At 36.0% G+C, this 21,861-nt stretch overlaps 1 protein-coding gene and 1 pseudogene across 5 annotated transcripts; both read right to left on the bottom strand.

The window, feature by feature from the left end:
- Positions 1–1,347: 1,347 nt before the first annotated feature.
- Positions 1,348–11,284, bottom strand: LOC132635400 (putative disease resistance protein RGA3). Of its 5 annotated transcripts, none has more exons than XM_060351772.1 (4): positions 11,129–11,284; positions 10,324–10,714; positions 8,334–8,795; positions 1,348–4,066 (listed from the first exon to the last, which is right to left on the bottom strand). In XM_060351772.1, exons 3-4 carry the CDS (start codon positions 8,758–8,760, stop codon positions 1,497–1,499), a joined length of 2,997 nt encoding a protein of 998 aa, XP_060207755.1. In that variant the 5' UTR covers positions 8,761–8,795; positions 10,324–10,714; positions 11,129–11,284; the 3' UTR covers positions 1,348–1,496. The 5 variants fall into 5 exon arrangements, with proteins under 5 accessions (XP_060207755.1, XP_060207756.1, XP_060207757.1 ...); XM_060351773.1 differs by having other exon boundaries at positions 10,324–10,422; positions 10,553–11,274; XM_060351774.1 differs by having other exon boundaries at positions 10,324–10,809; positions 11,129–11,274.
- Positions 11,285–14,385: 3,101 nt separating this feature from the next.
- Positions 14,386–19,370, bottom strand: LOC132637210 (probable UDP-glucosyl transferase 73B6; annotated as a pseudogene).
- Between the last annotated feature and the right edge of the window lie 2,491 nt (positions 19,371–21,861).

Here is a 21,861-nt window from a genome sequence, read left to right as displayed (position 1 = left end):
AAAGTACCTTTGAATTAATAATCTTTTTGGGTGATTTTCTCAATGTAAAGCAAATGTCTTTTTTTATTGATTTGATACATAGCTGAAATATAAATATTTTCCTATCAAATGCCCTCTTCAAAATTTCTCTAACAAGCACGTCAATGGACATCTGGCTTATTACGAACGCAAAAATGTCATTTCCTCTATATTCTTCTCAGGGGTATATATATATATATATATAGAATTGGGAAAATAGTCAGACTAAACGAAAAAGGTAAGGCTTGAACTGGCACTGCTGGAACTCGTTTAAGGGTCGCTAACAAAAGGTGAAAGGAGGCCCTAGAGAAAGAATCTTTATACGAGTTCGAGGCGAGTAGCTTATAGTTACAGTTAGCCGACTCAATAGAAGAATGAAATAGGTGGGATCAGAGAGGGAAGTGACATCCAACTTGGGAAGCTCGGTGTATATATATATATATATATATATATATATATATATTGAGTCTAAATTCTTTACACCGGCAGATTGGATATTTTTTCTACTATTTGATCAACTACAAGAAAAAATAAATTAGCTGCTTATAATTAGCTAAATTAATAATTCAAAAATGATACAAGTAACTGGTCAATATATATTACACATATACTATTAGTGTACACAAGTAATATTCATATAATAAATGTGTAGGAAAGACGTATTATTGTATAGAGGGGGCTAATCTGACACCCGAGTATACTGATTGGCACCTAATTGTAGTTCATTAACTTGCATTTACAAATAAATTGACCTTATAAAATACTATCGCAATTGATCGTGTTGCTTTACCATATTTCTATCCTCTTTATTATATATTGAAAGGTACTGCTCACCAATAAGTAAAACAAAATAAACAAAGTATTTAAACGCTAATTCGTGTAACTTATTTGCTTATTTTATTCAATCAAAATAATTTGAGTAGAATTATCAATATCTTCCATTGCTATATCCGTCTATTCTTGATTTTCATCATTCTCTTCATTTTTTTATGGGTCTTTTCTTTTTTCATTTGTCACAATTTTCATTCCCAAAGGATAATCCACAACTGTTAGCAATAGTGCATATCCAAATAGAGTGAATGGATAATAATTCGTTTCCGAAAGAAAATAAGAAAATTACATCCAATGAATAATAAAATTAAATCTTAATACTTGCATGTAGATAAAATCAATTAAATTAGGCCTCCTTAAGAAAATTATATTCTCCATCAAAAAAGAGCCAAAAAGAAGAAAATAAATTAAGCGTAGGCAAGCACGAAAAAGAAAACACGAATTGTACTTTTTGGTCTTTTTACCATTTGCCGCAAACAAAGCAATAATCCATAACTGTTGGAGAATGATTGAAACAGCAGCAACTTGAGTGAATGGATTTTACATTTAACAAGTACATAATATAAATAGATCTTTAGAAATCATTCATTTGTTTCTAAAAGAAAATCATAAAATTGCATCCAATGGCAGGGACCAGTGCGGCAGACTCACAAACAAAGAACCCTAGAAAAAATTACATTAGGAATGTGAGCAATTTTGTGCCAGTCTTCTCCTATTCCCCTCTCACAACGCCTTTTCAGTTCTGGACAGTCAACAACTGTTAAACTTGTGAGGGCAGTTAGGTGCTCCAATCCCTCGGGTAAAGATTTTAGCATCTCACAGTTGTCAAGAGATAACTCTGTGAGTGAAATTAAACCTTGCAGCCCTTCCTCGGGGAGACTCTCTAGTGCGTTACAATAATCAATTTCCAGACACTTCAAAGCACTGAGACTAGCCAGGCTGGTAGGCAGCTCTTTGAGATTCTCGTATAAAGAGATGCTCAAGTATTTGAGATTTGCAAGGCTTTTGAACATCTCTTCTGGGAGTGAAGTCAGTGTGTCGTTAATTTGAATTTGAAGGGAAGTAAGAGTGTTAAGATTAGATATGGAGCTCAAACCTGTTGCATCTAACTCCCCCCAAATTTTCAATTTCTTGACAGAAGAAAGGGCTGGAAAAACAAACATAGGGCAATACCAAATCGTCATCTCTTCAAGCATGGGGAATTGCTCTTCTCCTTCCTTTTTCAGCAATCCTTTCAGATTAGGAAAGGCCCATATACCAAGTTTCCTCAGGGATGGAAACCTTGTTCTTGGGGGGAGTCCAGAATGAACATCATCCTCTTCAACATACTCCACCTCCGCAGACCCGAAATGTAAATTTAGATTTTCTAGACAAGGCAGCTCCCCAAAGTGTGGTAAGCGCGAGCAGTTTTTGCAGTCGCTAATTTGAATAGAGATGACCCTTTCCAAACCTGAGTGATTCATCCAGTCTGGGAGATGGAAACCTCTGAAACCAATGACTACTAAAGATTTCAGATTGGGGTGTGGTCTGAGGGCTTCAAGCACTTTAACTTCTTCTGATTCATATATATGTGGTCCATCTTTATCCCATTCCATGCTTAAAGAATGCAGATTTACTTTTGCAGATAAATTGGCTTCTTCTGCCTCTTTAAAGTTCTTCACTCTATCAAGGTTTGTGATTGAAATTGAGCCACAGAGGTCTAAGTTTTGTAGTTCACCAAGTTGATAACCTTTCTTCTTTCCCACAACAAAGCGATCTAGAGTCTTAAGGCATGTCAAAGATCCTATCCTTGGTGGCATACAAGTCAATTCATCGCAACCATAAAGGAAAAGATTTCGGAGACTACAAAGTTTACTTGTTTGTTTCGGCAAACAAGAAAGTTTGCGGCAATAATTTAGAGAAAGAGTCTGCAGATTTTGAAGCTTGCATAACCTTTTTGGAAGACAACAAATATCCATATTATGAGACAGGTCCAGGTATCTCAAATGTACTAGATCTCCAATGGAAGACGGTAACTGCTTAATACCTGATCCACTAAGATTAAGCACCCTTAACGAGACAAACTTCTTCAAGAGCGAAGGAGAGTAAGAAGACACCAATTCAGCGAAACCAATGGACATCATATCATTATAACAATTTTTTAAATTTGTTTCACGGATATTGCTGCTTGATGTGCTTGCTGAAAACAGAGATGTAGCCAAATCATGGACGAGATCATGCATCTTGAAAAAAGTTTTACCATTAGATTTATCTTCTTCAACCTCTTGAAAGAAAGACCTAAAGTATAATTCTTTCCATACTTCATTACCTACATCCTCTAGCTCCAAGTTTCCTTTTGATAAAAGAAAACCGTGTGCCATCCAGAGAGAGATTAGCTTTTCCTTTGCAATCCTAGTGTCTTTTTGGAATACCGCACAATACGCAAAGCATTGTCTCAAATCAAGTGGAAGGTGATGGTAACTCAGTCTTAGGGCAGGCAAAATAGAATTTTCATCTTGTGGTAAATTCCATATCTCATTATCTCTAATATGTTCCCATTCACGTTCTTCTCTCTTGAAGCGTAAAAGACCTCCAAGAATCTTCGCTGCTAAAGGCACACCCCTACATTTCTCCACAATCTCCTCTCCAATAGGCACAAGCTTAGGATTTATTTCTTCTTGGTGCCCAAATGCACGTTGCGTGAACAACATCCTACAATCTTCTTGAGACAAATTGGTTAACTGACATGGTGGCAAAGTTCCCATAATTGATCCAACCTTTTCAGGATGAGTAGTGACTAGAATTGAAGCACCACTTGCTCCAACCTTCAATACTGCTCTTAGATTAGCCCACTTCTCTTGATCTTCATTCCAAACATCATCCAGAACAAGAAAGTATCTTTTTCCATTCAACAACTCCTGAAGTTTTTTTTGAAGGGGAGCTAAGTTGTTGACATCATGAGAACTTTTTTCATCAATTGATTTTACAATTGCCCTTATCAATCTCTTCTCATCAAAATCATCTGAGACACAAACCCATATTTTGGGATAGAAATGATCAGTCACTCTCGGATCATTATAGACCATTTGGGCAAGTGTTGTTTTTCCAAGTCCCCCCATACCATGTATTGGGAGCACTGGAAGTTCTTGGGCAACATTAACATTGTTTATCAGAATTTTCACTATCTCGTCCTTCTCATTGTCCCTTCCATAAACTTGTGGTTCAGTTACAACAAAACCTGTTCCAAGCAATGTCCACATAAAAATGTTGCTACATTCAAGCTCATTAGGAGTTAGCAGAAAATAGAGAAGTTGCACAATAAAGAGTCACAGATGAGCAGCAGACATGATAATGGGGGGGGGGGGAGTTGACGAACTACACTGGGAAAATCATGCTAAGTTCCACTAGGCAGAAAGTTATTTAAGAGGACAAAATATAGTTTTGAAGTTTCTCCATTTTCTCTGCAATCATTTTATAAATCAGTTATGAAGTTGTATTTCTTGGTGCCTCATTTTCGAAGTGGAAAATGCAATAAGAATGGGGAAGAATGTTAGGAGGATTTCCTACCTTTTCTTATTTATGAAATTACTTTTTATATTATGATGTACAAGTTAAGTAATCATTAAGAGTAGTCACTCCTACAGTCTTGAATTCACAATTTTTCATGGTTAATTTTAGAGTTAATGGTCAAAAACACATTAAACTATTATTTTTTTCGCGAGTTTCACACATCAACTATCACTCCGATCCCTTATATTAAAACACACCTCTATGCTGAGTTGTTGTATGCCTCATACACTCTGCCAAGTGGTACTCCACGTGGTGTCCACCTAATCTAATTAGAACGTTTATTAGAGTTTAGTTAGTTAGTATCTATATCTATCTATACTATCCTAAAGGTTGGAAACCCCGAAAGTTGAAGTTGAATTACCAAAATGCCCATTAAATATCGAACAACCATTTTACCCTTTCCTTGAATCCTACTCCTAGAATAATTTTGTACAAAAAGGTAAAATACATTAGAAGTACTTACTTAGAAAAGAGATTTTGATATATAATTGGACGTCTATATTCAATTAATCTGAAATTTGAAGCAAATGAAAAGACTCTTGTTACACTCTCATTGATGTTGAGATCAACAGGAGTTACAAAGAACCCATTCATGTTCTTTTCCGTCTCTTTATGCGGGAAGTGAAATGCTTACTCTAATTATCACTGAAGTCTCATATCACATGCATCTAAGTTGGTTATCTTCCAAGAATCATTTGCATATTTGTTGGCTCAGTAAATATTGATAGTTGAAAAAGCAGAGTTTGGTCTCTTTTTGATTCTGAGTTACCACAGATAGTACTGATCGCTAGCCTTCAAAGAGTTCCTTATTAATGTTAAAATTGTAGATGTTTAATTGTTTTTATTGATGCAAGTACGGTTGAAAAATGAAACTTGTATTGAGAAAAGAAAAATTCTTTTTTTATACATGAATTGTCTTAGTTCATTTATAGGAAAATAATTATGATACTTGTATTTTTCTAGTTTGTTTATGAGCTAGGGAAGATGAAAGTTGTTCATGAATTAGGGAAGACACAAGAATATCTAGAATTATATTAGGTACATGTTAGAAGAATTTCTATAAATATCTAGGTACTACAACATTTTATTTAAGTTAAGTTGGTGGAAGATTATATTCCCCACTTTTCTTCAAAAAATGAATGATTAATTGTGTAAGTCAAGTTGAGTGAAACAAAGAAGAGTCGTTACTTTACTTGTCTTCAGGTGAAGGTATTTATAGGAATTCTTCTAACATGTACCTAATCTAGTAAATGTAACTAATTTACATTTGAGTTGATTGAGAGTGATTCTCCTCCCCGATTTTCCAACAAGTACACCCGTGTTACGTTGAATATTCATTTTTACTACAAAACACTATACGGGACAATAATAGTTTTATAACTAGTACTCCTTCCGTTTTAATTTATGCGAACCTATTCACTTGTTAAATTAGTGCAAAAAAGAATGACCTAAATGATCTATAGCCACACAAATATCTATGATTTGCTTAAACCACAAGTTTCAAAAGTCTTTTCTTCTTTAACTTTGTGCGCAGTCAAATAGGTTCACATAAATTGAAACACAAGGAATATTAAAACATTACAAATCTGATGGGATGATCACCCAAATGTTAAAATTAAAAGCATATTGAAAATGCACAGCTCAGGGGACTCAACTTACATAAAATTAGTCAATATCTAGTAAGTTGCATCTTCTCTTAGACATAGGTAATATAGAAATTTAGTTAAATTCTGAATACTCTTAGCATCGTCACACAACATTTTTTTTTTTAAATTTATTACACATGGGTAGGGGAAGGGGAAATTGGAGGGGATTACAAGTTGGGGAATTGAACCCTCACCAACAAAGTGAAAGTTCAGTTATCCAACCAACTGAGCTACTAAGATCCCTCGTCACATGGCACATAATACAAGTAATCTTACTTTTTTTTTTTTGGAATGTAAACTTGCTCATATGTTATTCAATCATAATATAGGTAACGGATATGATATATCTATGTAATAGGATAGGAATTGAAAATTTAGTGCCAAAAGGATAAAACAAATTGTTGTTTACACATGCATGAAGTACTTCATATACAAACTGGTAGGTGCATAAAAATAGGATAGGAATTGAAAATTTAGTGCCAAAAGGATAAAACAAATTGTTATTGATTTTAAACTGCTGTTAAGATGTTAGCTACAAATTTTATAGTAATTGTCATGATATAGATGTGCATATCGTAAAGGTGCAATAACTGACAACCTGTGGAATGCCTACTCAATGCATTGGAGTTTTTCTCATAGTTGTGGGAAGTTGAAGTAATTCTGATCCTTTATTTATTTTGTTAACTCATTCTCAAACACCAAAAAGTGCACAGCATCGTCTAAATTTATAAACTCCTTCTTGTCCCACTCTATTTCTTTTCTTATGTTTATCCCTTCATAATTCTTTAAATCTCACTAATTTATTTAATTATTGTAATATTGTTCATTTTATTTACTCTTTCCCTTTATTTCCATATTGTCTCTTAAATTTTCATTGGATAATTTGATAGCAGTATCTTTGTTTTATTATTATGTTTAATGTACAATTGTGATTTTCACGTTCTTTAAGCATAACTTTCAGATGGTCATATAGTGAACACTTAAGATAACAATTTTTTGGTGCATTAACATACATGAGCTTGTATTTTATTAGCTTTAGAAAAATTATACATATGGTTTGCGTCAAGAAACCTTTTGTCAAGGAAATATCTAGTAATCAGAAGCCATTGTAGGTCGCAAAAAGTTGGAGATTGGTCAAACAATAACCATCGTCAACAGGTTCTTTTTTTCCACACATATTTTAATAAATATAATTTATAATTTATACTGTTTTAAAAGTTTAGCTATTAATATTCTCCTACTATCTTATTCTTCAATTTTAGTATTACCTGTTGTTCTTTGCTTCAGTTATTATATTATTTGTTATTATTACTATTCTCTTCTTCGTTGTATTCAGCGTGGCTTTTCCACTACTGTATTTGATTTAATTACTTGATTTTTGATATGCTTTATTACCTAAGACGAGGGTCCATCGAAAACAAACTCTCTACCTTCACAAGGTAGGGGTAAGATTGCGTACATAGCACCCTCCCCAAATCTCACTCGTGGGACTATACTGAGTATGTGTTATTGTTCTACTATTTTAAAGAGTTTGTACTGATTGACAAGAAATACACGTGACTAGTTTTAATTAAATGGGTAAAAGTGAAGGAATGTTAAAAATTAGGGTCCTAAAATCAGAATTGAATGGGTAAAAGTGCTCAGCCTTGATTCCCCCGCCCCATTAATCTTCAATTTCAGCATGAATTATTGTTTAGCTTTTGATTTTGATAAAACAATCTAGAGTTCTATAAAATTCTAGATTTTCATGGAGAAATGAAGAAGGAAAAAGGGGAAGAAATCTGAGATATGAAGAAGAAGAAAGGGGAAGAAGAGAAGCATTTAAAGGAAAATAGTTATTTTTTAAAACTTATTCAGCTCAATTAGCTGTTATAGATATCGTGTGGACCGATTTTTAATGGGTTTTTTAAGCCCACACGCTTATCATTGAGTTCAAATATTTGGCCAACTCAGCAATGAAGTGTGTTTTAATATAATTGATGTGATAGTTTAGATTAAAAAATGAAACAATAAATAGTTGAAGTATGAAACTTCCGAAAATGTAATAGTCTAAGTGTGTTATTTAACATTAACTCTAAATTTTAAATTTTATAAAGTCTAAAGCAACTTAGATCTTTTTTGTTGCTTAGACTTGAGACAAACATTTAGGGAAAATTTTTGAAGCTTCCCTTCACTCCAAAAACACACATGAATTTGATAATTGCCAAAAAAAAAAAAAATATATAAAAAAAAATAAACTAAGTTGTTGTAATATACTAATTTGTCTAAAACTTATTTAGAGATGAGCACCTGTTTCCCGTCTAGTAGCTTGTCTCTCTGTATCCATTTCGTTCAAATCAAAGTCTCTTCTTTCCTGAGCAATTGCATCTAGTCTTTTCATCACTTCTTTCATCCTTTTCCCGATCTTGTGCCGGAAACGGATAACCTTTGGATGATAACTCCCACATTCAGACTGCTTTAATCGTGTGGCCTTAGTTTTGCATTCGTCCAAGATGTCATCAACTTCATATGCAGCAATATTGAGTTTCTGTAACCAGTCCTTTATTGATTTGTCCTTCAATTGCTTCTCCTGGGCATCTTCTAGCACAGCTTGAATTTTAGTAAACCTGCTTGAAAGCTTTTTAAACTCCTCCTTAAAACCAAAAAACAATCCAAGTTCCTCTCGGATGAAAGAACTCAGATTGTCTATCAGAATTTGAAGGAAAGCTTCTGCCATATGTTCAATTGATCACTGTAACGAATATTAGATATCTGGAGGGAGTTGATGAGTAAACAATGAATATGTATTTTTGAAATATGGGGAGTTCAAAGTTGTTTAAATAAAAGAACTCCTATTGCTTCTATGAGGAGTTCAAGCTAGAGTTAGAAAGAAGAAAAACATGGATTCTGATTCTAGCTTGGACTCCTTGTAGAAGCAATAGGAGATTCTATATCCTTTCTTTCATCTAAATAAGAACTAAGATTTATACAACATATTGTCCTGAGTTATTGTAGTCGTGTCAACAATTACAGTAGTATCAATTTGAATTAATTAACACATTATCAACTATAATTGTCGAATTATTTTGCGTTACAATAATTTTCAATTAGGAATTTTCATATTTTGGTTGTGAACTATTATCCTTCGTTAGACAGTATTAACTCCTCGATAACTTTTTAGATATGAGTTCTGTTTCCAATACTTTTTTCAACTATTATTTTATAATCCTTAATCATATGAACATTTAATCATTGATTCTAATCTTAGTTCTTATTTAGATAAAAGAAAGGAATATAGAATCTCCTATTGCTTCTACGAGGAGTCCAAGCTAGAGTTAGAAGAAAAACATGGATTCTGATGCTAGCTTGGAGTCCTTGTAGAAGTAATAGGAGATTCTATATCCTTTCTTTTATCTAAACAAATGAGAATCTCCTTTGCTTCTACTAGGAGTCCAAGCTTAGAAAGAAGCAAAACAGAGATTCTGATTCTTGGACTCCATTTCGAGGCAAGTTTATCACTCAAACTTTGAGGTTTAGAGCTGATACTCCTTGTTGAAAAAAGTGGTTCACATATACCCTCGCTGTCTAACAAATAGAGCATATTTTCCCGTTTCGTTAACAAACACATATTTATTGAATTGAAAAATCATTTATCTTGATTTTAAATTTAAAAATTTCCCAGTGGAATATCAGTCCAACTCATTAATATTTACCGACCCAAACCCAATCCCTCTTTTATTCAGTCACCCGACTTTTGAATCCTAAGTTGACTAAACACAAAATTGGGTTCATCATCTTTGTTGGATGTCTGTTGTGAGGTATATCAACTCGAAATCGCAAAATTGAGGGGTATATTTGCCCCTTTCCCTTGTGAATATAATATACATCTTAAGGTAAAAAGTCTTGGAAAGTGCAGTCAGCTTAGGATAGTGGAATGACGAATAATCTTATTCTTGTCAAAGATATCGTGAAATGCAGTAACTTAACACGGAACAATTGTTAATTTGTTGAGAAGATCTCTTTTCTATAACTCTTTCAAGTAATACGATGTCCATGCTATTTGCAATGCACAAGTTACTCATTACCACAATATGCAGACAAACACGCAAGTCAATAAGAAACTTTTATTCAAAAAAATATAGATTCGAGAGTAGAAGTATGAGTGAGCTTCTAATAATAGTTGTTATTGCAATAAGAGTTATCTTATAATCACAATAACTACTAGGATAAATATATTTGTTACCGGGGAAAGAAAATGATATCAGATTGAACAATCAAAATTTGTGGTAAGAAAGGATACAACCAGAACTTATTTGATCAAGCTCTCGGTTGAATAAAATCAGTTTACTATATTTGTTCGACACTGCTGCTCTGTATAGCTCTTCCACGACAAGCATCTCTATATTGCAGAAATAAATGCTGTCATCATAAAATTTCAATGAAATCGACCACTTGATATACACTAATGTGGAAGAGTTTTATGTTACTATTAACATTATAATATGGATAGGCAGCTACAAAGAGTTCACCTTCTGGCTTGACACAGTCAGCCATCTTGAGCTTCTCGGTGAAACCGAAATCCTTGAAAAAATCCAACTTAAAAGATGCTCCTACGGGAATTGATTGTCTTGCAAATTTCACTTCATTTGCCTCCGGTAAAAATTGAATAATGCAAGTTTGACAGATCGCACCTCTTCTGTCATTCTTCCACACAACACCAACTCCTTCCTCCCTCATCACCATTTCTAAAGTCCTTTATCGTGGCCTATATTGCACAGATGTCTGCCTTTGAATTCCAAATATCCAATATTTAGCAAAGAAAATTATTCAAAATCAGATCTTTACAAAAATGAAAAATACCATTTCAGTGCTTTGGTGGAAATCAGAGTAGCCTTTTTAACATAAGACATGACCGACAATGTTTCTTGCTTTTTTTTTAATCCTTAATTACAATTCTTGGACAACCATATAAATGTGATTCAATCTAGTGCAAGTATGAAGAAGATCCATATGGAAATGCAACATGAAGAGGAAAAAATGGTAAAGGGAAAAACATCCCGAAAACTAGGATAGAAAGATAGGTGCAGCTGCAGATCTGAAAATACCATTTCAAGAACACTCCGTTAAACATACATTTCTTCATTTAAAGGGGGAAATAGATGGAGATATTACTACCACTCTTCCCAAACCTGCTATTTCTTCATTTGGAGAGGGGAGGGGGGCTGTTGCGAAAATGGGCGAGCGGTGACAAAGAAGAAGAAGAAGAAAAAGAACGCGGGATGGGGGCGGGGGGGGGGGGGGGGGGTTGGGATTTTTTTTTTTTTGCCTAATTATTTTTTATTTTCTTTGTTCTTTCTTTTTGAAATATTTAATTTTTACTCAAAATTATCACATTCACGCGCATGTATCTCACGCATTTTGTCTAGCTCAACATGATTAATGTCACATATGCTTGGTCAACGGTCGGAGGAGTTTTAAATACTCGATTTTTAACGATAAAGGGGTTTAATTGGTAAACTTGTAAGTACGAATACAGACATGATAAAACTGGATAAGTACAGGGGCCTCCCAGGCTGTTCTGCCTATTTATTATGCACGATTTTCATACGTTTTTACACCATTATTCAGATGAATGTGAGATATACTTAACTCCTCAAACTTTCCACCTTTTAAGAGTTACGAACATCGATGAAGTATATGGAAAAGGAAACTGCTCTTAGTCATTATTAATATGACTGAACAATATTTAGTATAAATGTTTTTATGTTTTCGTATATTATTAAATTAAATATTACTATTTAATATATAATTAGATATTTTATTAATTACATTTTTATTTAGTGCAAGGGAAAATTGTAATATAACTTTGAAGATAGGAACTTTCTATTTTTAATATAACATGATATGATGATAATCGAGATCGTCTAAATTCTAACCTCTAACTATATATGGCATTACATTTATTGTTTGCTTCTATCTATTCTATTTGGAAATGGTAAAGGGTGTTCCATACAGAGGCGGATCCAGGATTTAGAGGTTTTGGGTGCCACTCTACCGTAAAGTAGACGTATTGCAATTTACATGGTTCAAATAGAGTAAACAGTTGATCAGTTGGATCAAATGTGAGTTGCGGTTCGAGTTATTTATCTTTTCGATTTGCATAGCCAACTATTATTCCAAGTATTATATAGAACAACTCAAGTTTACGAGCATAATTATTACTCCTATAACATAAAGAAGATTGCTTTTCTAAATTAACGTGAACCAAGACTAAACACCTTTTCTCTTGAATTTATTAAATCATTTAAATAACATGTAAAATTAAATATAAGAAACAACAACGGAAGAGAAGCCAGGGCAACAGGGAAAGATTATTAAAATTTTGAAGAAGAGAAAGGGTTTGTTGCAAGAAGAAAAAATGGTCCAACTCAATAAAAAGTAACAATATTGTTTACCTAAAAATGTTCTAAAAATTGAGGTAGCGGGGAATCGATCCTGCGCCCTTGGAGAGGAAAACATATATACATATATACATATATAACAGTCCTACATAGATCCGCCCCTGGTTCCATATGAAGTTTTTCACATTATTTGCTTACTAGTTTTCAAAACGCACGTGAACCTCATGCTAATCAATATAAACATTTTAAATTGATATGTATAATTTTAAAATAAGCGATGCGTTATCTGAAAATTAAACCACTCAATCCATATTTATCGCCACTACAAAGCACAAATTACGAAAAATTATATTTGATGAAGTTTAAACACCTTCATTATCAGGGGAGAAGGAAATGTTCTCCGGCCGTATTATTTTCTACTCCGCTTAATGTTATTATAGTTTGCATTTGTATGCAATTAACTGAATTGATTTGACCTTTTCTAATGTGATTCTTCAAATATTTCAAATATTCAGCTTGACAGTTTTTTTTTTGTTTTTTGTTTTTTGTTTTTTGTTTTTGTGTGTGTTTTTATTACTTCAACAAACACATAGTTTAACATGACTATGATCAACAATGATGAACTTCTTCTACGATTTAAAAAGAAAAAGAAGTAAAAGGACATAAACAATTCTAAAGTAAATAATTTTTCAACAATGAAGAAAACAGGACCGTAAATAATCGTCAAAAATTCACCTTTTATATGCTAATTGTGGAAATGCCGTATCAAATTCACTTCACCTGCAAAATTTCTAATGAGTCTAAGTTTGAATTAGTTTTGTAAAATTCTAAATATGGCAGAAAAGAAGAAGACATAAATTACAAAAAAAAAAAAAAGAAAAAAAAAAAAAAGAAAGAAAGATATTTGAGAACTCAAAAAGATGAATATTTGAAAAGTGAAAATTCACTTACAATTTCATATCAAGAGAATCTCCATCTGTAAACATGACAATTTGTATATTTCTCAAAAAAAAAAAAAAAAAAAAAAAAGGAATAAGAGATTAAGGACAATTGTATTAGTTAGGATTCTTATTTAACTCAAATCAACAAGCATAGATTGCAAAAGCTCTTCTAGTCGAGTATCTAATCCCCATAAGTAAAACTATCTAATCCAAATAACACAATGTTTGTTTATACAAAATATTTGAAAAGAAAAATAATGTTGCCCAGCCTTTGAAAGCAAAGCAAAAAACATGAAAGGATAAAATGGACGCCAATAAATTTGTGTATATAATAGTTTATCAATATTTAATGCCACACAATCTCTTCATATTCCAATTAAGAGGTGGAGAACCTCTTCAAACTCCTTAATAAAGTGATGGAGTCTTTTCTGTTTTCAAATTAATTGAAAAATCCGTTCAGTCCTTCTTTCTTAAGGGAAGAACATAAATACATTAGAGTGAAATTTTATGTCATGACCTGGATTTTATTCAGAGTTTAGTTACAATAATTGCCACGTGGAGGGTCGAGATTGATCATGCTCAGCCAATTGGATTAACACAATATATAGTAACGGACTAACATAGGAGAGAGGGCATCGAATTTGCACTGATATTCTTCTTCCCCAAAATTCTTCTCAATTTCTTTCTTCTTCTAATCCTCTTCTTCTCAAATTCTGAGGATCACCTCGGCTATGGCGGATTAACTCTATCCATTAGTTTAGTTTAATTCAGCATTTTTAGATCTATTGTTCAAGTTCCATTTTTCCAATTTTATATATAAAAGAAAATTGTCCCAAAAAAATTGTTGTTCTTCATTTTCATTGATTAATTGAGTAATTTGAGTCGAGATCATTACATTTTACTACCTTTTTTAACAACAATTATGAATATGAGTAGTGTCTAATTGAAGGGTAAAATTATCACTAAATTTTTGACGGATAAATTGGTAAATCAACTTTTGACATAGATGTGTTCCCACTTTTAGAATAGTATGATGATGAGTTGAATAAATGACTTCAGAGACCACATTAAACTATCTGGATAATCATTCTGGAAAATGGATCTTAATGCCATTGCTTACTTACGAACCCCTTCACTGTCATTCATCAACAGGTCAATTCCTTGAACTATGTCATCTTTCTTCACCATATCTCTCGGGTCATCATTACTAAGTAAAATCACGGGTCCCATTTTCAAGTAATTTTCTACCAATTTGGCATCATGGAATTGGTCACCCCTGATTGGCCATGCCAAAATTGGGACGCTACGTCCTATTGACTCCATCGTTGAGTTTCATCCACAATGGGACAGAAATCCACTAGTTGAAAGATGGCTCAAAATCAACAACTATGGTAGCCACCCCTTTATTATCAACCCTCTATATATTCCCTATTCTTTCTTCCAATCCATGAGGGTAATATCCTTCTTCTTGTTGGCTGCCTCCAAAGCCCGGGGGTGGACCGGACCAACCTGAACCGGCCTGAATAACCCAAATAAAAGGATGGTCTGATGCCTCTAGTGCATCATCCAGTTGAGCATATTCTTCTAAACTATGTCCAATTTCACTACCAAATGACACATAAATTACGGATCGTTGAGGTTTTGAGTTCAACCATTGCATCACCTCTTCCTTTGTAAAGTTTGACTGGTGGTTTGACCCGACTTCATGAACATGTAGTATTAAACTAGGAGATTTCCAAAATGTTTCTAGCAACAATAGTCCTACACCCCATATTGGATTTTCAATTTGATTTGTTACACAATCAATGAATGGACCCTCAAGATCATAGCACGTATTCTAGTTATCACACGCACTTGGTGCGCTTTACTTTCTTCCAAATTCTTTTTGTTCCAAGTGTTCAAATGACACTGTTCCTCACCTTTCTCCGGCTTATCACCGACAGTCTGTTCAGGGTTCCAAACTTAACGATGACAACTAAACACGAGGGTTGCGCTCATTGCGGGACTTAACCCAACACCTTACGGCACGAGCTGACGACAGCCATGCACCACCTGTGTCCGCGTTCCCGAAAGCACCCCTCTCTTGTAGTTTAGAGGTATAGTAGGGGTGCCCCTTTCTCAAACTTTTTGTTAATATAAGGTAAGCTTTTTGGAACCAACATTTTGGAGTTTTCCCCAACCAACCTATACCTTACTAATAAAAAGGGGCTTCCCTTTTTCAGCTGCATTGCACTGCCGCATAAACAATGGATCCGCTGGGCTGGATGAGCAACCTTCTATCTGGCCTTTGTGATCAACAATGCAATAGAACCCTTTGCCTCATCCACCCATCATGGCTTTTGAGCTGGTCTTGGAGGCCCATATTTTATCCCACCTGGTGGTCTCGATAGACCGTTCTCTCTATTTGGACCACCACGTGATGATGACTTGGCCTACGATGATTTTGTTTGATATAAGAGTAACTCAGATCCATACTTTCAGGCAACCCCGGAAGGATCCGAATCCCACCCAATTTCATCTCATCCACATGGTTCTTCCAGGCTGCAAACTCTATTGCAGCAGCACAAACACCAGAAGTGAAGAAAGAGACAAAAGGTGTATCAAATTTCTTGAAAATTTCCTTGCCCCAGCTCATCATGACGTCCACCACAACACATATAGGCCGAGTCTTACCTGATGCGTTGCATCGTTCTGATAGGAAGGTATCAATATAATCCCCTGTCGTAACTGCTGATGGTGATGCTGGAAAGGCCCATGCTTGAAATTTTTTCCTTTTCCTTTTGGTGCAAAAACTGGTCGTTATTCACCACCTTAATATCCTTGATGGTTAATAACGACCAGTTTTCACCAGTTTTGCATGGTGAAAACTGTCGTAACGTCAAAGGAGTGCCATGCAAAGATATTTCGATGCACTCCTTTGACGTTATTCACCACCTCAATATCCTTGATGTCTTTGATCTTGTCCGGGTTAATTTCAATTCCCCGGTTCAATAACATGAAACCCAAAAATTTGCCAGATTGGACACCGAAGGCACATTTCTCCAGGTTAAGCTTCATATTGTATTTGCGAAGTACATCAAAGGTTTCCTGCAAATGTTTTAAATGGTCCTCTGTTTCCAGGGACTTGACTACCATGTCATCAATATAAACTTCCATTGTTTTCCCTATTTGTTCTTCGAACATTCCATTAACTAGGCATTGGTAAGTCGCTCTGGCATTTTTTAACCCGAAAGGCATGACATTGTAACAATAAGTCCCATACCGGGTAATAAAGGATGTTTTCTCTTGATTCTCCGGATGCATCCGGATTTGGTTGTACCAGGAGTAAGTATCGAGAAAACTTAACATCTCATGCCCGGCCGTTGCATCGAATGATCGATCGATGTGAGGCATCAGAAATGAATCCTTCGAGCATGCTTTGTTCAAATCCTTATAGTCAACACACATGCTAAATTTGTTACCTTTATTTAGCACCACCACTACGTTGGCTAGCCAATCCGGGTATTTTATCTCCCGGATAGAACCTATTTTTAAAAGTTTTGTTACCTCATCTTTTACGAAGGCGTGTTTCGGTTCTGCCATGGGCCTCCTTTTCTGTTTCACCAGGGGAAGTGTCCCATCAAGGTTGAGTTTGTGAGTCGTCACTTCCGGCGGCACACCTGTCAGTATATATGAGACCATACAAAACAATCGACATTAACTTGAAGAAATTTAATTAACTTATTTCTGAGCTCTGCGGTTAACCCCTTGCCCAGGTATACCTTTCTATCCGGTAAATATTCGAACAAGATGACTTGTTCCAGATCCTTCACGGTAGATTTGGTTGCATCCGAGTCATCTGGTGATACGAACGATCTAGGTACGCCGAAATCGTCCTCATCACCTACCGGGTCCGACCCCTTCTGCTCCGTTTTCAAACCCGTATCCTTTAGTTGTTATTTGGGGTCCTTGCCTCCGATTGATTCATCATCTCTTGGATCCGACTTTTTTGGAAAAAGTGGCGCTTTCTCGATCGTGAACATTTCCCTTGCAGCGGGCTGTTCACCTCGGATGATTTTTATCCCCTCCGGAGTTAGGAATTTCAGCAACTGATGTAGCGTTAATGGCACTGCTCTCATGCTATGAATCCACGGTCTACCGAGCAAAGCATTATACTTCATATCTTCCTCGATGACATAGAATACCGTCTGTTGTATGGTGCCATCAATGTTGACCGGTAAAAAAATATCTCCCTTCGTGGTTTCACTTGCCATATTGAATCCACTGAGTACTCGGGCTACCAGCACAATCTGGTCGAGTAGCCTTAGCTGTACTACCACTCTCCACCAGATGATGTTGGCCGAGCTACCTGGGTCAATCAAAATACGTTTAACTTGTGATTTGAAAATAAGAATAGAAATTACTAATGCATCATTGTGCGGTTGAATGATGCCTTCTGCATTCTCGTTGCTGAAGAAGATGGAACCCTCGGGTACGTAATCCCGGCTGCGCTTCTCACGCACAATTGAAATATTTGTTCGTTTCATGACCGGCCCCCGAGAAGCATCTGTTCCCCCAATTATCATGTTGATCACATGTTGAGGTTCCACCGGTTCGACCCGTTTGTGAGATTCCCTTTCCTTATAGTGGCTTTTAGCTCGTTCACTCAGGAATTCTCGAAGGTGGCCATTCTTTAATAAGCGAGTCACCTTCTCCCTTAGTTGGAGACAGTCCTCAATTCTGTGCCCATGGGTTTCATGATATTCACACACCAAGCTCGGGTCCCGTTAACTCGGGTCTGATCTCAATGGTCTCGGCCATCTTGCTTCTGTGATACGGCCAATAGCCAAGATGAGATCTGAGGTATTGATGTTGAAGTTGTACTCCGATATCCTCGGTAAGTCTTTGTTGCTATTCGAACTCCCGGCATCGCTTCTAAATGATAGACCTCGACTATTCGATGGGCTCTCGGCCCGTTTATCACCCCAACCAGAGAAGTGACTGGGGCTAACCCTTGACTTTTCCGATCTGAAGCTTATTTTTCCGAATGAGAATATGGCCGGTATCTTTCCCTTGATAATCGCGTCTCAGGTTCGTAAACTTTTCTCGACCTTTCAGAGCTTTTGCTCATATTTACGAGTCCCGGGGGAAGCTTGAGTTGGTCATCCTTTACCCGAATCTTTGATTCGTACCTGTTATAAACATTTGCCAGGTTACAACCTCATATTCCAACAAATTTTCTTTCAGTTTGAATGAGGCCGTCGAGCTCCGAGGATTAAGCCCTTTGGTAAAAACTTGTGCAGCCGATTCCTCCGGGACCGGAGGGAGCTCCATCCGTTCCTTTTAGAAACGGTTCACAAATTCTCGTAATAACTCATCATCCCTTTGGGCTATGCGGAAGATGTATGCCTTTCGTGCCTGCACCTTTTTAGCCCCAGTATGGGCCTTTATGAACGCATCTGCGAGCATTTAGAAAGAAGTGATTGAATGCTCGGGCAGATGGTCATACCAGGTCAGCGCCCTTTTGATAGTGTTTCCCCAAATTTTTTCAGCAAAACAGACTCAATTTCATCCTCTTCGACATCGTTACCTTTTATGGCACATGTGTACAAAGTCACGTGCTCCTGTGGGTCTGTTGTACTGTCGTATTTCTGGATATCTGGCATCTTGAACCTTTTCGGGATCAGCTTCGGAGCCGCACTTGTAGGGAAAGGCCTTTGGATATACCTTTTCAAATACAGCCCCTTTAGAATCGGCGGTGCCCCCGGGATCTGATCCACCCGAGAGTTATACGTTTCCACTCTCTTCTCCGTTGAATCTACCTGCTTTGCCAAGGTCTCGAGCATCTTCAAAACTTCGGTAGATGAACCGGCTCCTGATCCTTTACTCTCGACTATCCGTGTTTCATCCCTCCTTGGTTCGGCGACGCCTTTTGACCTTTCCGGCGCTACCTTATCATTTTTGCTTTGCAGTTGAGCTATTGCAATTCCCTGTTCGGCTATGGCGGTTCCCTGTTCCTGCAACATTTCAAAAATCAAACATAAGTTAATCTCATCCGGAGTATTCGGTGCTTTCCGGCCTTGGGCCCGAGATAAAGTAATTGAGTTATGATATTCAAAAGATCGGTGGCCGGTAATGTGGCATTCTCCTGGTTCACGGTGTTCTGCCGGTTGAGGCCTTCCCTCGAATCAACAGAGTTTGGGTCGATTGGATCTGGGTTTCATAACCCACTGTTCTCGGTTTTTACCACAATATCGTTGTTGTTGACATGACCAGACTGTCCGCTGCTTGCCATTTGGTCCGTTTTTTGGTAGAAATTAGCAGAAGATTCCTTAATCAAACGAGCAAAAGGTGGTAGAAGTGAAGATTAAAAAACCACTATTATCCTAGCCCCACGGTGGGCGCCAAACTGTTCACCCCGAATTTTGGTAACTATTGAATTTGTAAATGAGGTATAGGATATGTGAATGAATTTTAATCTATTTTTGGTTGACACGAAGTATGTATGGATTTGTTTGGTATATATAAGTAGATATATGCGTAATTCCTTGGATAAGTATATTGATACTAGTGATTAAGCTAAATATATATGTATACGGCAATATATTGTATTGAATGGATGAACAAAGCCAAAGAATACTACAGATCCGGACTAAAATCAGAGTGAGAGAGAGAGAGAGCTTCAATATATTTTTTCTATTACAATGTTCTAGATCTGAAAAAGCCAACCCCTAAAAGTAGGTAAATGTCCTCTATTTATAGGTTTGCCTCATGGGCCTTGAATACAATACAAAGCCTTTTAGAATTAAGAAACCCTAAAAGGATAAGGTAGGACCATACGGTCTGACACTCGTACAGTTGTCAGTACAAAATGACAGAATGGTCTTGACGCATGGCAGCACCATAACTGGTTAACCGGACCAATGGCCACGTTCAGTTCGGACATGCAGTAACCAGACTAACGGCCACGTGAGTTTGACTTGGAGAAACCGGACTAACGGCCACGTTGAGTTTGGTTCGGAGGCACCGTATCAACGGATACACTTCTTTTATTTTGGGTCAGCCGCATTCGGTGCAATCCCCCCAGTCTGAAGAAAACACCGAACATACTCGCGCTCATTTGGATCTACCCTCGACCCCGGTCTCACCGGTCTTACATTAACCCGGTTTTCATTGTATACAGTTAGGACTTAATTTCTAAACATGTTTAAATGAAAACAAAAGTTCTTTGGTTTGTATACATTATTACTTAAAAGTATGTTCTATTTAGAAAGTGTTAAATCTTTCGTACTCCTAAGTTTCAAAGTACTTATTTTAGCATAAATTTTCTGTCCGCTTCGTCTACCTATTACATTCGTGTCTATAAGATCGGAATACCGTTCTTTCTAACCACTCTTCTATTCTTTTTTCATGAAAACACTGAAGCCGAAGAGTTTCCCTTCTGTCTGCCCTCTTACTTTGCTGGAAAAGTTGCAGAACATCGTTACCCCTTATGAAAGCCAAAAATGACTTTTATCGTTTTATATCACTGTTGCTTGCTCATTAGTGTGTATAAGATCTCTGGTGTGACTAATCTTTTATTTCTGTTTTTGTGATTGACAGTTAAGATCTATATTACTTCATAATTTATAGCTAAGTTTCATTTAAAGGTTTTACTTTAGTTAGTAATAGGCTAATTACTTTTTTACCTGGGATGACATTTATATGTAAAGGAAATGGAATAGGTAATTAGTTATCTATGCTTCTCCAAGTTTTATGCTTTAGGTGGGAGTTTGGTTAAATATATTCAAGAAAACGAATTTACTTCAAAAAGCAGCCTTCATTTTTTTTAGCTAATCTAGTCTTTCTCTGAATATAAATAAAGAAGTTGTTGAGTTTACAAAATCATTTCAGTTTCCCTGTCCGTTTTAGCAAAAATGATTTTTGGTAAAAATGTTTTTCCAAGCATTGATTGACAAAGATTATGACACTTGGTATCTGTACATGATTTTTACAACTATACAACTAGCCTCAGTTAAACAATTAAGTTTGGTCGGTTAACCATTGTTAATGGATCTTAAAAGGTGCTTAACACCTTTCCTTTAGATAAATGGAACCCTTACCTAGAATCTTTAAGTTTAGTAGACCATAAACAGAGTTAACTTTAGACAATAACTTTAATAAATTTTAGGTGTCCTAATTCACCATAATTAATTAAGTGGCGACTCCTTAACTTTAATTAAACTCGAAATTAACAGAGCTTTAGACTTTGATTTAACATGGTATTTTAATCAGACAATAGGACATAAATCAAATCCAAGTTGCACTTTCAATTTCAGAGCATATTCCTGCACTCGAAGGAGAATGACAACAGGATTTTGAGACACATAAAGCCATTCTAATCTTGTTCTTTTAAAGACAGGCCACTCCGCAGATAAGAAAACCTCAACGGGCATGTAGTTTTGCCAAAATATACAACTTTCACCTCACTCACTTAGTTCCCACCACCCACCCCCAAGAAAAACTAAGGAAGCTTCC

Source organism: Lycium barbarum, chromosome 4 (genome assembly GCF_019175385.1).
Source record: "Lycium barbarum isolate Lr01 chromosome 4, ASM1917538v2, whole genome shotgun sequence".
NCBI classification, from domain to species: Eukaryota; Viridiplantae; Streptophyta; class Magnoliopsida; order Solanales; family Solanaceae; genus Lycium; species Lycium barbarum.
This window is presented reverse-complemented; position numbering and strand designations above follow the sequence as displayed.